This window comes from Heptranchias perlo, chromosome 3 (genome assembly GCF_035084215.1).
Source record: "Heptranchias perlo isolate sHepPer1 chromosome 3, sHepPer1.hap1, whole genome shotgun sequence".
NCBI lineage: Eukaryota > Metazoa > Chordata > Chondrichthyes > Hexanchiformes > Hexanchidae > Heptranchias > Heptranchias perlo.
Genome location: NC_090327.1, coordinates 74,151,423 through 74,168,051, shown reverse-complemented (window position 1 = coordinate 74,168,051; position 16,629 = coordinate 74,151,423). Strand labels below are relative to the sequence as shown.

At 41.4% G+C, this 16,629-nt stretch overlaps 1 protein-coding gene across 5 annotated transcripts in view; it reads right to left on the bottom strand.

The window, feature by feature from the left end:
* Nucleotides 1-2,008: 2,008 nt before the first annotated feature.
* Nucleotides 2,009-16,629, bottom strand: part of LOC137315863 (centrosome and spindle pole-associated protein 1-like) — a 190,192-nt gene continuing 175,571 nt past the window's right edge. For 4 of the 5 annotated variants that reach the window (XM_067980303.1, XM_067980306.1, XM_067980304.1 and 1 more), the window contains 5 exons: nt 7,571-7,602; nt 6,711-6,774; nt 6,513-6,622; nt 5,383-5,518; nt 2,009-2,671 (listed from right to left, as the gene is read on the bottom strand). In XM_067980303.1, the coding sequence (XP_067836404.1) occupies nt 2,460-2,671; nt 5,383-5,518; nt 6,513-6,622; nt 6,711-6,774; nt 7,571-7,602 (554 nt within the window). In that variant the 3' untranslated portion in view covers nt 2,009-2,459. Of the gene's footprint in view, nt 2,700-5,382; nt 5,519-6,512; nt 6,623-6,710; nt 6,775-7,570; nt 7,603-16,629 lie in introns of all 5 variants that reach the window. The other variant, XM_067980307.1, reaches the window with a different exon arrangement.

The window sequence follows — 16,629 nt, the reverse complement described above, 5'->3', positions numbered from 1 at the left end:
TAGAGATGGCTAAGGGACAGAAAATGAAGAGTTGGGGTAAATGGTTATTTTTCATATTGGCAGAATGTGGGTAGTGCTGGGACCTTTTGTTTTCCATTTGTAGAAATGTTTGAACAGAGACACAGTAGGAATGATAGCAAAGTTTACTAATGTCATATATGAGGGTGTATGGCAAAGAATACAAGAGTTTATAGGAGTACACCAGTTAGCAGAGTGGGTAGATAAGTGGGAGATGCGGCTCAATGCAGAGAAATATAACGTAGCACATTTTGGGAAAAAGTACAAGGAAAGGAAGTGTATCCTCAATGGAAATTGAGTGGAGAAACAGATCTAGAGGTATATCGAAATCGATCCATTAAAAAATGACTAAATGGGATTCTGAATTTTATACATAAAGGCACTGAAAGCAAGAAAGTGTTAAGTTTGTGCAAGATAGGCCACAGTTCGTAGAATCATAGAATGGCTACAGCACAGAAGGAGGCCATTCGACCCGTGCCGGGTCTTTGTAAGAGCAATCCAGTTAGTACCATTCCCTCGCTCTGTCCCTGTAGCCCTGCAAATTTTTTCCCTTCTAGTATTTATCCAATTTCCTTTTGAAAGCCATGATTGAATCTGCTTCCACCACCCTTTCAGGCAGCGCGTTCCAGATCATAACTACTCACTGTGTAGTTGGAGTAGTGTGTGCAGTTTTGGGCACCCCATTAAAAAGCAATGGGGAGGGTGCAGTGAAGATTCTCCAGAATGATACCAGGCATAAGGTGTTATGGTTATAGGAACAGGGGTAGGCCATTCAGCCCCTCGAGCCTGTTCCGTCAATCAATTAGATCATGGCTGATCTGTATCTTAACTCCATCTACCCGCCTTGGTTCTGTAACCCTTAATATCCTTGCCTAAGAAAAATCTATCAATCTCATTTTTAAAATTTTCAATTGACCTAGCCTCAACAGCTTTTTTTGGGGGGCGGGGGGAAGAGTTCCAGATTTCCACTACCCTTTGTGTGAAGAAGTGCTTCCTGACATCACCCCTGAACAGCCTAGCTCTAATTTTAAGGTTATGCCCCCCTGTTCTTGACTCTCCAGAGGAAATGGTTTCTCTCTATCCACCCTATCAAATCCTTTAATCATCTTAAACGCTTAAATTAGATCACCCCTTAATCTTCTATATTTAAGGGAATAAAAGCCTACTCTATGCAACCTGTCCTCATAAGTTAACCCTTTTAGCCCTGGTAGCATTCTGGTGAATCTGCACTGCATCCCCTCCAAGGCCAATATATCCTTCCTGAGGTGTGGTGCCTAGAATTGAATGCAGTACTCCAAATGGAGTCTAACCAGAGCTCTGTACAGTTGTAATATAACTTCCACCCTTTTGTATTGCAGCCTTCTTGAGATAAAGGCCAACATTCCATTAGCCTTTTTAATTATTTTGTGTACCTGCCTACTAGCTTTTAGTGAATTCTGTACTTGGACCCCTAAATCTCTGCTCATCCACAGTTCCTAGCTTCTCGCCATTTAGAAAATACTCTGATCTATCTTTCTTAGGTCCAAAGTAGATGATTTCACACTTTCCCCACACTGAACTCCATCTGCCACAGTTTTGCCAACTCACTTAATCTAACAATGTCCCTTAGCAATTTTTGCTCCCTATTTACTATGCCACCTAATTTAGTGTTGTCAGTAAACTTAGATATATGGCTCTCCATTCCTTCATCTAAATCATTGATAAATTATGAAGAAAGGCTAAAAAACTGAGAGTATTTCAACTTGAGGGCTATGGGAGGACCTAAGAGATTTTTGCAATTATCAAAGATTTTGAAGTTAAATAGTGAATGATTATTTCTACTGCTTGGCTAACTGGTAACAAGGGATTATCATTAGAAGAAGGAAGAAGGGAAATTAGAATACTTTTCCCTTCCCCATACAAAAGATTATATAAAAATACAATTGTATTGCACTTTACCACAACTGAAACTGACATTTCATGATATTTGGTTTTAAAAATATACAAGGTGTACGCTTAAAAATACTACTTTATTAAGTTTTGCACACACCTTCATTACAACAAATTTGTTTACCAACATAAATTAAGGAATAATTCAGGTATGAAAAGTTGATGCATCAACAGTGCATTCAGCCATCAGCACTAGTTAGTGCCAGGTACAGTAACCAAAATGCAAAATCTGTTTTGACTTTTTCCAGTGTCATTTAGTTAAACAATGATCCATGAAAAATCTTACTATTGAGCACAATTCGGTGATCAACAATAAATATAATAAACAAGATCATTTATGGGTTTTTTTTGCATTTTGTTTATTCAAGGCCACATGCTGGTTAGCAGAGAAAAACATTCATATACAACATCCTGAATTTAAGTACCTAAATAAGGGAAAGTGCATCAAGAGTCTGCCTCTTAAATATTTTTTCCTACTGAAGGCACATATAGTCTCTAATTTTCCCACCAATTCAGTCATGTGCTGTAGAATGGCCTTGCCCCCAGTTGAAGGTTGATGTGTTGGCTGAAGGTCCTCGGTCAAATTGTGTATGATCAGCCATAAACCTCTTTAAAGTTTCTGACGTTCCTGGTCGTAGCCATACCTCAGTCGCCACAGTTTCAACAGAGCTCGGTCTTTCCTTATCCCGTGAAATGAACTGGCTCAGAATTTCGTCCTCTTCCACTGTAACGTCATTACGTGGCAGTGAAAGCTAAAAGTCAACTCAATAGTATAATAATCAAACCTTTCCCACAGATGTCAGGAATTACATGTCAAATAAGAATTCTAATTAATTGTTGCTATTTAGTAAAATGGCCAAAAAGGCAATTTTGAAGGACAGTAGCACAGCATCAGCATAAAAGACTTCCCCCTCCCTCCCATATCTATGTTATCTTAAAATGATTTTAAAATGTGCCTACTATAAAATGCTCATTCTAATTGAGATTCAGGGAGCCTGGCTTGCATGGGCCTCTTGCCATATCTATGCTGCTCAATCTGTTTCCATAGACCAGTGCAGACTTATAGACCTAAATGAAATTGCCCTCATGCCAGAAAGTCACTACTGGCATCAATTATATCAGGGATCAACTCCATATGAATTGCCATACTACAGCAGTAGAGGCTCAACTGGATGCTCTTCGGGGGAGGGGGGAGGGGGGCAGAAGGGCCCAACTCAGGCACCTCCTCATTAGCATTAGGGCTCATCCCAAATGGCCCTTCCCAATTAAGCTGTTTGCTTAATGCACTTGTATTGGGTGTCAGTGGAGCATCTCACTGGTGTGAGGAAAGTCTTAAAAATAAACAGCAGAAATAAGGATAACTCCCAGCAGGTAGGAGATTTTTGCATTTTTTTTCGTGTTACATAGTTCAGCATAAATTGGTGGGAGAGGAAGGATTTCCCTTTCCTTCAAAAAAAAGTACAATTTCACATCCACATACTTTATCTTTATGGTCATTTGATATGTGTACTCCTCAATATATTCCCATCTTTGAATTCTGATTCCATTCACCCATTTTAGACACGTGTACAAATGTAACTCTAAACCATAATAGTCATATTTTCAATATGTTCCACATTTTAGTGCCTGCACAGTGTCTTATAGGTATACTGTGTCAATTCAACATGATCAATACTGAACACCTTGTTAAGGAAAACTACTGTAAATTTTCGAACATGCTCATGTCAAAGTTCCCAATGTGCTTTCGAGTGCAGTGTCCGAGAAGAGACCATTACTTAACTTAAGTCAGTGCTCATGGCTGCTTTAAAGTATATTGAGTTGCATCTCAAGCTTACCCGATATTGGAAAGAACTATCTAATGAGAAAGAGCCTAAATCAAGTTTAGTGAAACCCAAAAAAGCTGTCATCAAAGAACATGTTAGTGTTCAAGTACATAATAGTTATAGATTTAATGCTTTGACAGTTACTTATAGGGATATGAGGAAAGCACTAATCAAATTTAGGGTAAATACAATTTTTTTTATATACAAATTATGAATGTGACATCACTTTTTAAACAGTCACAAAAATAAGACAAATATCCCATTTTCAAAAGGAACCCATTGCCTGGTGAAAATAAATAAATATTTGCTTAAAATCATAGAATCGTTACAGCACAGGAACATAGGAACAGGAGTAGGCCATTCAGCCCCTCGTGCCTGCTCCGCCATTTGATAAGATCATGGCTGATCTGTGATCTAGCTCCATATACCTGCCTTTGGCCCATATCCCTTAATATCCCAGAAGGAGGCCATTCGGCCCATCAAGCCTGTGCCAGCTCTATGTAAGAGCAATCCAGTTAGTCCCATTCCCCCGCTCTTTCCCCATAGCCCTGCAAATTTTTTACCTTCAAATATTTATCCAATTCTTTTTTGAAAGCCACGATTGAATCTGTATCCACCACCCTTTCAGGCAATGCATTCCAGGTCAAAACTACTCGCTGCGTAAAAAAGATTTTCCTCACGTTGCCTTTGGTTCTTTTGCCAATCACCTTAAATCTGTGTCCTCTGGTTCTCAACCCTTCCACCAATGGGAACAGTTTCTCTTTATTTGCTTTATCTAAACCAGTCATGATTTTGAACACTTCTATCAAATCTCCTCTCAACCTTCTCTGCTCTAAGGAGAACAACCCCAGTTTCTCCAGTCTATCCACGTAAATGAAGTCCCTCATCCCCACTACTATTCTAGTAAATCTTTTCTGCACCCTCTCAAAGGCCTTCACATCCTTCCTAAAGTGCCGTACCCAGAATTGGACACAATACTCCAGCTGTGGCCAAACCAGTGATTTATAAAGGTTCAACATAACTTCCTTGCTTTTGTACTCTCTGCCTCTATTTATCTGGCTCCAACGGAGAGTAAAATCGGGCGAGGTGTAAAACCAGGGCTGCACTTAATCGTGTCAGTTTCCTGTTGGCAAGTTAAGTTAAAATCGACCCCAATGTGACAGTAGGTTCTCCGGGGCAGGGAGCATCACAGCAAACCTCCAACTGGAGTTGTTGGATTGTGGTCAGTTGTGGGTAGCCTGGCCAATTTGTCCCTCCCTAACCCAGGAGTGCTGATGCCAATAATATGCCTTTACTGCTACCCAACTGAGATTAGTTATCTCAAATCAGCGCAAATTGGATAATGAACCTGGGATCAATTAGCACTTGTACATACAGTGCTACTCAATCACTATAAACATGAAAACTGAAATTGGTCAGCTAGCCAGTGACTTAACTAGCTCAGCTGTCACCCGGGGAAAGGGGGGGGGGTGAGAAAATTCCCACCAATTTATGTAATTTCTTTGCTCATTGCGCAAAATTTAAAGAAATGTCATTTCTTGTGTGAGAATATACTAGAAATCTGACAAAGTATATTTCCCCATTTTAAATAAAATGGAATCTGTAGGTATACCTGAATGCTGAAGATCATCCAAACGTTTCATACGTTGTTCATTCCTGGCTCTTACTTGATCCACATTAAAACTGGTTACTGAGTGTAGAGAGGTACTGTCTGGTTGTGGTACTGGTACTATGCTTGGACAAATATCCTTTCATTGATTAAAACAAAAACAATGATCAATTTTTGCCATCAATTAGAAAGTGTACATACAGCAAAGCAATGCATTGTTTATCAATCACTACAAACATGAAAACTGAAATCCTAAAAACCTACAAAGCTTCTGTTTACTAGTACCATGTTATCAACTGTGAAAGGATTTGAAAAATAGGAAGCACAATATTTAGTGCAGTTAACAAAGCCTAAAGTTGATTGCTAAACAAAGTAATATAATTAGTAATAGCTGTAGATTAATTTTATTATGTCACTATTCAAAATTCTTTTTGAACTGAATGTAGATTATTCTCTGTTGTTACCTCAAATATTTATGCCAAAAAAATTCACTAAAATCAACAAAAAGTAACAATCCATTTTGCACCAGGATTTGTGGCACAAAGCTGATTATTTTTTGCTCTTCTGGATTGAAATAATATAAAGTTGAATTGTTAGTATGGGGGCTATAATTTGTTGGCTGCTGATGTAAAACGACAGAGGAGTGGGGGACACAGCAACCGAGCCCTGATCTCAGTCTTGTCGACTTCTTAACAGCCAGTTCAGAGCTTGGTCTCTCGCATGTAGTATACATCTTGAGAAGGCCAGAAAACTGGAGAAGACAGAGGAATACCCTCACAAAAAATAACAAGAATATAGAATTATTTATGAGTTGCAAAGCACTGAAGTGAAGGTACCTGCATTTTGTGTGTATAATATGAACCTGAAAGTATGTTGTAAGGGAAAAATCAATATATTTATAAAAAATATATTAATGATCACTAAGATTTCCTATTTTCAACAGTTTAAGCGTCTTCAGTTACTTAAAATTTTTGCAAGACTGTACCAAATTGAAAAATGAATATGCATGGGAAATAATTCAGAGCAAACCTGTAGAAATTGTTGCAGTGCAAAATAGGTCCAACATAAAATTATATTTATGATGAGTAACAAAATAAAACTGAAAGCAATAATAAAATCAATAGGCAACATACAGATTCAAAGTCTAGCCTATTTTTAGTGCGGCGGCGTCTCTCTCGTGGAGGTAGTTCCGACGATGTTGTCTCAACATCCACCGGAAAAGGGAAAGTTTCTCCATGGCTTCCTGTTTAACAGAGGTTAAATTTCATTTAACAGGGGTTCTGAAAGTGTGCCTTTGCAAGTGTTTTAGAGGTTGAGAATGTAGCACTTACCTATAAAGGCACTTTCTGATTCAAGCAATGAGTTTTTCATCAAGTCTTCATGTGAATCCCTTGTCTGTTGGAGTGATTTTCACAAAAGTAATATAGGAAACGCACAAATGACAAGTAGTATTACATGTACAACTACAATTGAATGAATAATTATAAATAAGCTAAAATCTTTCCATGGAAGCTAACATTTGACAATGTGCAATACTTCCTCAATTCATATCAGCATATTCAATCAACACACACATGCATAATGCAATTTTCAGCATTTCACCTTATAAAAGGAACTCAGCAGTAAAAGATTTTCTTTCACATTTGGAGTTAAATTGTAAAGGTTTGTATACATGTTTACAATTTTACCAAAAAGGGCAAAGAAGAAATCTACCTCCAATGTCTTGTGACAAAACTCAATTCGATATTATAAGTGAATTCAATTTATTTGTGTAAAATTAAATGATGTATGGTTGGACGGCGCTAAGATATAAATCCCCCTGTTTTTGCAGGATAAACGTGCAGCGAGATTATAAAATTGAAAAGTAAAGTGAAACATTTTGAAACATTTCAAATTAGTCCACAATATGGAAATTATGTTGAACATAACCCCTATATCTGCACAATCATACAGCGTTCTGTTAATTCAAAGCCATTATCCAGCAATGTTAATAAAACAGCACAGGAGACTTTTATTTGAAAGATTTCAATTTGAATCAACAGAAAAAGTGAATTGAGCAACTTTTAATCAAGAGGAGTAGGCTGTTTATAGTTTGTACTTTAAAAATACTGCTGCTATCAGTTTATTGTCAGAGTATGGAATTCTTTTAGAACTATGGACATAAAACTGCTTACAGCAAGATTTTACTTACCAGTTCAATATCGCGTGGATTCATATTCGCAACTAGAAAAGACATGAACAGAAAAAAGATTTTGAGAAAAACATCACAAAAGATAGGATACAAAATATAACCATTGCTGAATTCTCCTTTGTTGGTCTTAACAAGCAATGGAATGTCCAGAGAAGGATGGTAACCAACTCACCACTGCCACAGCCCTGTGGGAAACATTAAACACTCAGTTACCCACCAATGTTAGTCGGTCAGTATTATGTCCCTTATTCTTTGAAAGAAGTTCAATCTTCACATGGAAATGCAGTTTGCATTAATGAGGGGATTTAGCTTTGAGATCAACAAAAGTTAATATATCTTTAAGAAACTCAAGATTCGCATCCTTGTGTGACAGCTTCTAGGTAGATTGGCTTCCTACCCCCAATCCCCTAGTAAGTAGGATCTGGTTCTGATTCTTAGTTCTTTATCCCAGAGGAGGTAGCAGAGGGACCAAGAATAACAACACAACATATTCACAAAGAAATTAAATATCTCCAAACTCTTTCTGATCTGGTGTTGCATAAAAGGGCTTCTTAGCTGAGCACTTTGTACATTGAGTTTAAAGTCCTTTAAAAGACTAACTTACAGTAGGCAACCTAGCATTCTTAATCAGTTCAGCAAAAAGCAAAACAATGCAGATGCTGGAAATCTGAAATAAAAACAGAAAATGCTGGAAACACTCAACAGGTCAGGCAACATCTGTGGGGAAACATAGGGTTAACACTTCAGGTTGAAGACCTGACGAGAGGTCATCAACCTGAAAGGTAACCCGACATTTCTCTCTCCACAGATGCCGTCTGACCTGCTGAGTGTTCTCAGCATTTTCTGGTTTTTATTCTTAATTAGTTGTTCAATTACAACATAAAAATAGGATTTAACCAAAATTGTACAGGTACTTGTGGGTAAGACTCAAGACCTAAATGTTCAGCCAGCTTGCAACACTACAATGCAGAAGCATTGGTCCCAGGCTGTCAGTGTGACTAAAAGGGGGATCTATCATATTTCAAATCAGAAGACTGTATTTTTAATCGGCTTCTGGGTTTTGGTGGTCATATTAAATCTTAGTTACTGTGGCAGACAGTTTAGCTGCAATCATCAATTGATGTCCATGGCCTTTCATTCCCACTCCGGGGTAGAGTATTCTTAAGCAAATACAGTGTGACTGCAGATCAATCACAAACCATCTAAAACATCTGGCTGCTTTGTTATGTGACTATTCATTTTGAGTTAAAGAGGGAATCACAACTAGGTAACAAGTGAATTTACGTCAAACATCCATTATGAGTGTGTAAACACAACAGAGTGCGCAATTCCATGAAAGCAGATCACCTCCGTTTTAAATCTAATGGATAATTGAAAGCTTTATTTAATTGTAATTTGTTACTTTGGCAAGCAGTCTAGCTAGAATGTACGTGCAATCACCAGTTGATATCCATGACTGTTCATACTCACTTTATAGGCAGAACATTCTTCTTAAGAAAGTATAGTGAATATTTTCAACAGCTCACTGAGAACTGAAGTAATGCTTCTCTCTAATCATCTGGCACATGTGATGCCCTTATTTAAAAAAGGGTTAAAAGTCAATACTGGAAACTATAGACCAGTGAATTTAACTTCTGTGAGGGAAAGTTAATGGTAAGCATCATTACAGATACTACAAATGATAATCTAAAATGTGTAAGGCTGATAGGGGATACCCAGCTATTAAGACAGACTGATGCCTTGGGTTTCCATTTACTTAAAAGATGTCGACTTAAGGAAGATTTGATCCAGATAGTTAAAATTATTAATGACATTAACAACATGCAAGTAGATACAGTGTTTCAAGTAGTGGGGTCAAGTGGAATTAGGGGCCACCCATATGAACAGAGAAAACAGTAAGTGAGGGTGGGTGGCCAGAAATTTTACTTTTCTTAGAGGATGAATGACCTGTGCAACAGGATGGTGGAGATGGTAGTAAGGACTGATCCTGGGCAGTCCTTCATGATGGCGTTAGACAGACTTTTGGAAAAAGAGATGATCATATCATATTCCAGAAATTAACTAATGGGTTTGGAGCCTGATCACCTGTGAGTGGTTGGAGAGGACTGTTTGACAGAGTACTCTTGCATTGGCTACAGGTCTATTTTATTGCCTCTTAGGGACAATAAGGCTTCGGAAAGGGTGCAGAGGAGAGCCACAAGATTAATTCCCCGTTTAAAACACCGTAGTTATCCATATAGGCTCAAAGAGGTGGATCTCTATACTTTACAGAAGCATAGATTTAGGGGTGATTTGATCGAGGTTTATAAAATAATGAAGGGACTAGACTGTGTTTATGCTGACCAATTATTTCAACTGGATAGATTAGGGTGGATCAGGGATCATACTTACAAGTTATGTAAGGGAAGCACAGGTTAAATGTTAGGCAGTTCTATTTCCCCGCCCCCCCGCCCCCCCAGAGAATAGTAGACCTATAGAACAGGTTGCTGGTTTGTGTGGTGAATGCTGATTCATTGGGCCCGATATTAGGAGGGCAGCGGGAGGTCGGCTGGGCGCGTGGGTAACACGCCCAGTGAAATCGGGGTGCTCCGCACGGAATTGCAGGCTAATTGGAGCCACTTACCTGTGCTTCTGGGTTTCGCGCTGGAAAGCTGCGCAGCGGGCGGACTGCGCACGCGCAGCATAGGCTGTTAGCTGGAGGAGCCCTATTTAAAGGGGCAGTCCTCCACTGACAGATGCTGCAGGAAATAGGACAAATTACAGCATGGAGCAGCCCAGGGAGAAGGCTGCTCCCAGGTTTAATGATGGCTCACTCCAGCTCTTATTGGATGGGGTGAGGAGGAGGGGGAGGACAGAGATCTTCCCCCCGGCGGGCGGGAGGAAGCGGCCGGCCTCTGCCACCAAGAAGGCCTGGCTCGAGGTGGCAGAGGAGGTAACCTGCACCACCAACATATCGCGCACTTGTATACAGTGCAGGAGGCGCTCCAATGACCTCAGTAGGTCAGCCAACGTGAGTACACTTACTCATTCCCCTACACTCCATCTGCCACATCACCGCCCCCACCCCACATCTCCTTCTGCACTGCCAACACTACTCTATCACATCACCCCTCACACCCACTCAAAGCTCATCCTCATCTTACCTGCACTTACTCACCTCGCCAGTACTCATCTCACCACTGCCACTCAACCCAATCCTCATACAATCTCATGGCTCTATCTCATACTCACCCTCTCATGCATCTCTTTCACAGTCAGCCTCACTCAACCTGCCACTACCTGTGCTGCAGCCACAGGGCATGCATCACATATGTACAGTAGGAAGCGTAAGGCAAACGTGCCGTGAGCATGAAGAGGATGCATAAGGGTGTTTTGAGGGTTTGTCATGGTTTTTACCTATATTTAATTTCTGATCAACTCACATCACATATTATATTGTCACCACTACTGCCACGTCTTTGCGAATCTTGTCTGGTTTGTGCAATAATGCACTTTCCTGAGGATCACTATGAAGACCCACAACTGATGCCACCCATTGTGTCACTGCAGAGTGGGTGTAGTTGTATTTGCAGGGTTCTTTTGTGCAGACGACTGAGAGACGTCGGCGATGTCCCCGGTGGCACCCTGGAAGGATGCGGAGGAGAAGTTGTTGAGGGCAGTGGTGACTTTGACAGAGACAGGTAAGAAGATGGTGCTCAGGCCAGCCGGGAGCAGCTCGGCATGAAGGAGGCTACAGATGTCCACGGACTACATGTCGAGTGACTCTGAGTCTCCATGTGCACTGCTGCTCAGAGAGGTCCAGGAAGCTGGGCCTCGGTCTGTAGACCCTGTGGCGAGAGTAGTGCCTTCTGCGACGCATCTCTCTCTGCCGTAGCCCTCCCTCCTCCTGTGCAGGTGGATGTGTCACAGCACTGTGTTGTGGGGCTCCACGTGTCAGAGGTGGATGACGTGGCCGGTGAGGCTGGTAATGCTCTTCGTCCTCCGAGAAGGTCATGACTGCAGCTACGGTGGCCCCCATCCAGAAGATGTACGTTTGAGGGGGTCTGCAAGGTAGGTACATGAGTCTGGACACCGGAGTAAGTGTGCACGTTGGTGAATTTTATTGTGAGGAGGAGGGTGGTGGAGGCCAAACTTTGTCCAAAGTGACAGAGTGGCCTCCTGCAATGAGTGAGGGTCTCCCCCCCTCTCCCCTGTCAAATGGACCTTTGCAGCTGCCACAGGCTGGTGGCTGCAACACGTCCATTTGAACTCGGAGTGTTCCCCCCAGTACGGGAAACAGACCCAGTTGTTTGCAAAATCCCACCCCTCCTAAAATGTCATGTTAATCAGGTCTGTAAACGACCTGAAACACCTTAATGATTACTTTAAGTGGCACCCCGCCGGCTTTAATTGCCGGCGGGAGTCCCACATGTGGGGGCTTCGCACGCATGTCAGTGCGTCACTGGGGAACCCGGAAGTGGGCGGGTTGGAGCCGGGCTTCAGACCTGCCCCGGGAATCCCCGATTTTCGCAGCCCCCCGCCACGAACGCACCTGCTCGGGGGTGCGAAAATCGAGCCCATTGTGTTACTTCAAGCGCGAGCTGGACCTGTTTCTGGCTGGGGTGAAGATCACCTTGTACAAGAGCTAGGTGGGTATCCTATAACGTAAATCACGACCAATGTGATTTCCTTTTCGATCCCCTAAGGAGGTCAGAGATTAATTTTTCATTTTTTCTCCCCTAATTAACCTGCGTTTTAATCTGTTTTTTCACCTCTACCAGGAGATTACATGGCTCCAGATGGGTGGGGAGTGTATGAGTGCATAAGGCATTATAACTGTGTGGGACAGGCTCGATGGACTTTACTCGTCCATCATTTTCATATGTTCTCTCCCAGCAGGTGTTGGGAGAGGAAGGAAGGCTGAGCCTGATGGCTTTTACTCATCCTAGTTACAAACATAACAAAAAAATCTTTTTGGTGTTCTTTGTCCCAGTTCGAACTTCAACGGAAACATGGAGTATATCTGATGCCAACCAGCAACAGATTGGCATGTTCCATTGTACTGCAGCCGTTTTACAGATGAATATGGAGACAGTTCTGTTTGAAGGTATTGAGGGCTTACCAGTTAGTTATGAAGATAATGACAGATATATTGTTAACAACTGGAGAAACATCACCAATGTGGGTAGGTATTTGAGGAACACCTAGGGGACTGATATGAAATAAATGGGATACCTTGCCTTGGTGGTGGATTCATTCCTGTAGGGCACTTAAATTACTATTTTAAAGTATGCAACATTCATATCCACAGTTCCCAGACCCACCACCTGAATTATTTGAGTTTTTTTTCAAATTGGAAGGGGTTTAGAACTAACTGCCATTCTCTTATGTAGGCAAATATGTCAGCCATTTCGTATATAGCAAGGTCCCACAAACACCAAATAATATAACCATTTAATCTAATTTTGGTGGTTTTGGTTCAGTGAGGAATGCTGGCCAAGGCACTAGTAGAACTCCACATTTTTCGAAGAGTGCCATGGGATCTCCTACGTCTGCCTAAACAGACGGAAAAAGCCTAATTAAAATTGTCCCATTTCAGAAATCATGAGGTCAAAATCCCCCTATGCATTTTAGGACAACAAAGTAGGAGTTTTCTAATACTGGAAGGGATTTGTGTGAATCTCAGAATTCCAAGTAAATGAGTCAGTATGGAACAGTGCTTTACCAATGTATTTTTACTGGTTTATTTCTCAGTGCATTCTTTACCTGAACCCAATTTTTTTTCTTAACTTATACTGAAGAACCAGAGCTTAATGCCTGTATTTAGAAGAACTGAGCTTAGATATTACTTTTGGTAGAATACCCTTCCAACCAAAATAAATTCAAGATAAGTTGTTTTGCTGAGTTTGGAGCAGGTATATCATGTAATATTGGGGGAGGAGGAGAAAGCATGCAGGAATTGTGGTCCTGGTCACTGCAAAGGTTGCACAATATTCAGGACATCTTGATACCAGAAGCTAGCATTAGATGGAGGCTGATGAATCAAATGAGATTGATCCACCTGAGGTAAGCCTCAGTAGGCTGCTATTGAAATGCAAAAGTGAAGTAAGTCTTAGCCAAGATGATGGTATTTGTAACTTACAAAACCAAAATGTTGCCAAAAAGCAGTAAAACTTTACTAAAGTTTTAAAAAATGTATACAGGACAACTAAGAACTATTTAACACTGCAGAAAACACCAAAAAAAGTAAACAATTCTTTATTTCTATGACCTTGAACATTAGTCATTGTTGCAGAAACAAGAAAAAAATGTGTTCGAGATCAATGCCTTGAGTACAATGGAGTGGGAGTGTTGCAAGGTGATTTTCTCCTTCTATGGATGATTGCATATTCTATTTGTATAAGATGACTGAATGAAAGAGGAAGAATATAAGTTATATAATTTATTGTTCTACTGTTTGATTCCTTTTCATCTTTGCTATGTATCCATTGCACATTTCAGCAGTTCCACTTAAGCTGTTTAAATATTTTGTATTTGTATCTGTTAATAACATGATGAAATTATAATTTAAGTGTCACCTTAAAATAACTGAGAGCCATATATCATCAAATATTTGGTCAATCTGAAGAAATTGCTTAGATAATCCATCTCTAAGGAGTCTGAACACACTACCACAAATGATACAGCATACAAAAGCACCAGACATCTTAACTCAATATTAACCTAGCATATTTCAGAGATTAATGAAGAGATTTAAAAAATAGTATGGCCTGAAGATGGCTTCTTACTGAGCACCTTTGCTCTGCAAATTCATCCTTGGTCATCCGTTGCCATCGTTTGCCCTTTCTCCCCCAATCTCCTCTCTTCCACTGTTTCAGTTCCCCTGTCTCTAATAGTGAGTGCATTTTAGCCCAAACTACAAGTTCAAGCTACAAGTTTAAAGTTACCTGTGCAGAGCCTACTGCCCATCCCCCGATCCTGCTTGTGCTTCTTTTAACTTCTGGGACTCTGCTCAAATTTGACTCCCCAACACCTGGATTCCTCTAACACCAGGACTAGTGCTCTACACAGTGTAAGACTCGGCTGTTGTGACCATTTATTTATTTTTATTCATTCATGGGATGTGGGCATCACTGGCAAGGCCAGCATTTATTGCCCATCCCTGATTGCCCTTAAGAAGTTGGTGGTGAGCCGCCGCCTTGAACCGCTGCAGTCCGTGTGGTAAAGATTCTCCCAGTGCTGTTAGGTAGGGAGTTCCAGGATCTTGACCTAGTGATGATGAAGGAATAGCGATATATTTCCAAGACAGGATGGTGCGTGACTTGGAGGGGAACATGCAGGTGGTGGTGTTCCCGTGTGCTTGCTGCCCTTGTCTGTCCAGGTGGTAGAGGTCGCGGGTTTGGGAGGTGCTGTTGAAGAAGCCTCGGTGAGTTGCTGCAGTGAATCTTAGAAAATTTACGGCACAGAAGGAGGCCATTCGGCCCATCGTGTCCACGCCGGCTGAGAAACGAGCCACCCAGCCTAATCCCACTTTCCCGCATTTGGTCTGTAGCCCTGCAGGTCACGGCTCTTCAGATGCACATCCAAGTATTTTTTTTCAATGAGTTGAGGGTTTCTGCCCCTACCACTCTCTCAGGCAGTGAGTTCCAGACCCCTACCACCCTCCGGGTGAAAATTATTTTCCTCATGTCCGCTCTAATCCTTCTACCAATCACTTTAAATCTATGCCCCCTGATTATTGACCCCTCCGCTAAGGGAAATAGGTCCTTCCTATCCACTCTATCTAGGCCCCTCATAATTTTGAAACCTCAATCAAATCACTCCTCAGCCTCCTCTGTTCCAAGAAAAACAACCCCAGTCTATCCAATTTGTCATCATAGCTAAAATTCTCCAGTCCTGACAACATCCTCGTAAATCTCCTCTGCCTACCTCTCTAGCGCAATTACATCCTTCCTGTAATGTGGTGACTAGAACAGTGCGCAATACTCAAGCTGTGGTCTAACTAGTGATTTATACAGTTGCAGCGTAACATCCCTGCTTTTATATTCTATGCCTTGGCTAATAAAGGAAAGCATTCCATATGCCTTCTTAACCACCTTATCTCCCCGTCCTGCTGCCTTCATGGATCTGTGGACATGCACTCCAAGGTCCCTCACTTCCTCTACACCTCTCAGTATCCTCCCATTTATTGTGCATTCCCTTGCCTTGTTTGCTCTCCCCAAATGCATTACCTCACACTTCTCCAGAATTGAACTCCATTTGCCACTTTTCTGCCCATCTGACCAGTCCATTGATATCTTCCTGCAGTCTACAGCTTTCCTCCTATCAACCGCAAGGCCTACCTTTGTGTCATCCGCAAATGTCTTAATCATGCCCCCTACGTTTAAGTCCAAATCATTAATGTTTACCACAAAAAGCAAAGGACCTAGTACCGAGCCCTGCGGCACTCCACTGGAAACAGCCTTCCAATCGCAAAACACCCGTTGACCATTACCCTTTGCTTCCTGCCACTGAGCCAATTTTGGATCCAATTTGCCACATTTCCTTGGATCCCATGGGCCTTTACTTTTTTGACCAATCTGCCACGTGGGACCTTGTCAAAAGCCTTGCTAAAATTCATATAGACTACATCAATTACGCTACCCTCATTGTTACCTCCTTGAAAAATTCAATCAAGTTAGTCAGACACAACCTCCCCTTAACAAATCCATACTGACTGTCCTTGATTAGTCCGTGCCTTTCTAAGTGACAGTTTATCCTGCCCCTCAGTGCATCTTGTAGATGGTACACACTGCAGTCGGTGGTGGAGGGAGTGAATGTTTAAGGTGGTGGATGGGGTGCCAATCAAGCAGGCTGCTTTGTACTGGATGCTGTTGAGCTTCTTAAGTGTTGTTGGAGCTGCAATCATCCAGGCAAGTGGAGAGTATTCCACCACACTCCTGACTTGTGCCTTGTAGATGGTGGAAAGGCTTTGGGGAGTCAGGAAGTGAGTCTCTCGCCACAGAATACCCAGCATCGGACCTTCTCTTGTAGCCACAGTATTTATGTGGCTGGTCCAGTTAAGTTTCTGGTCAATGGTG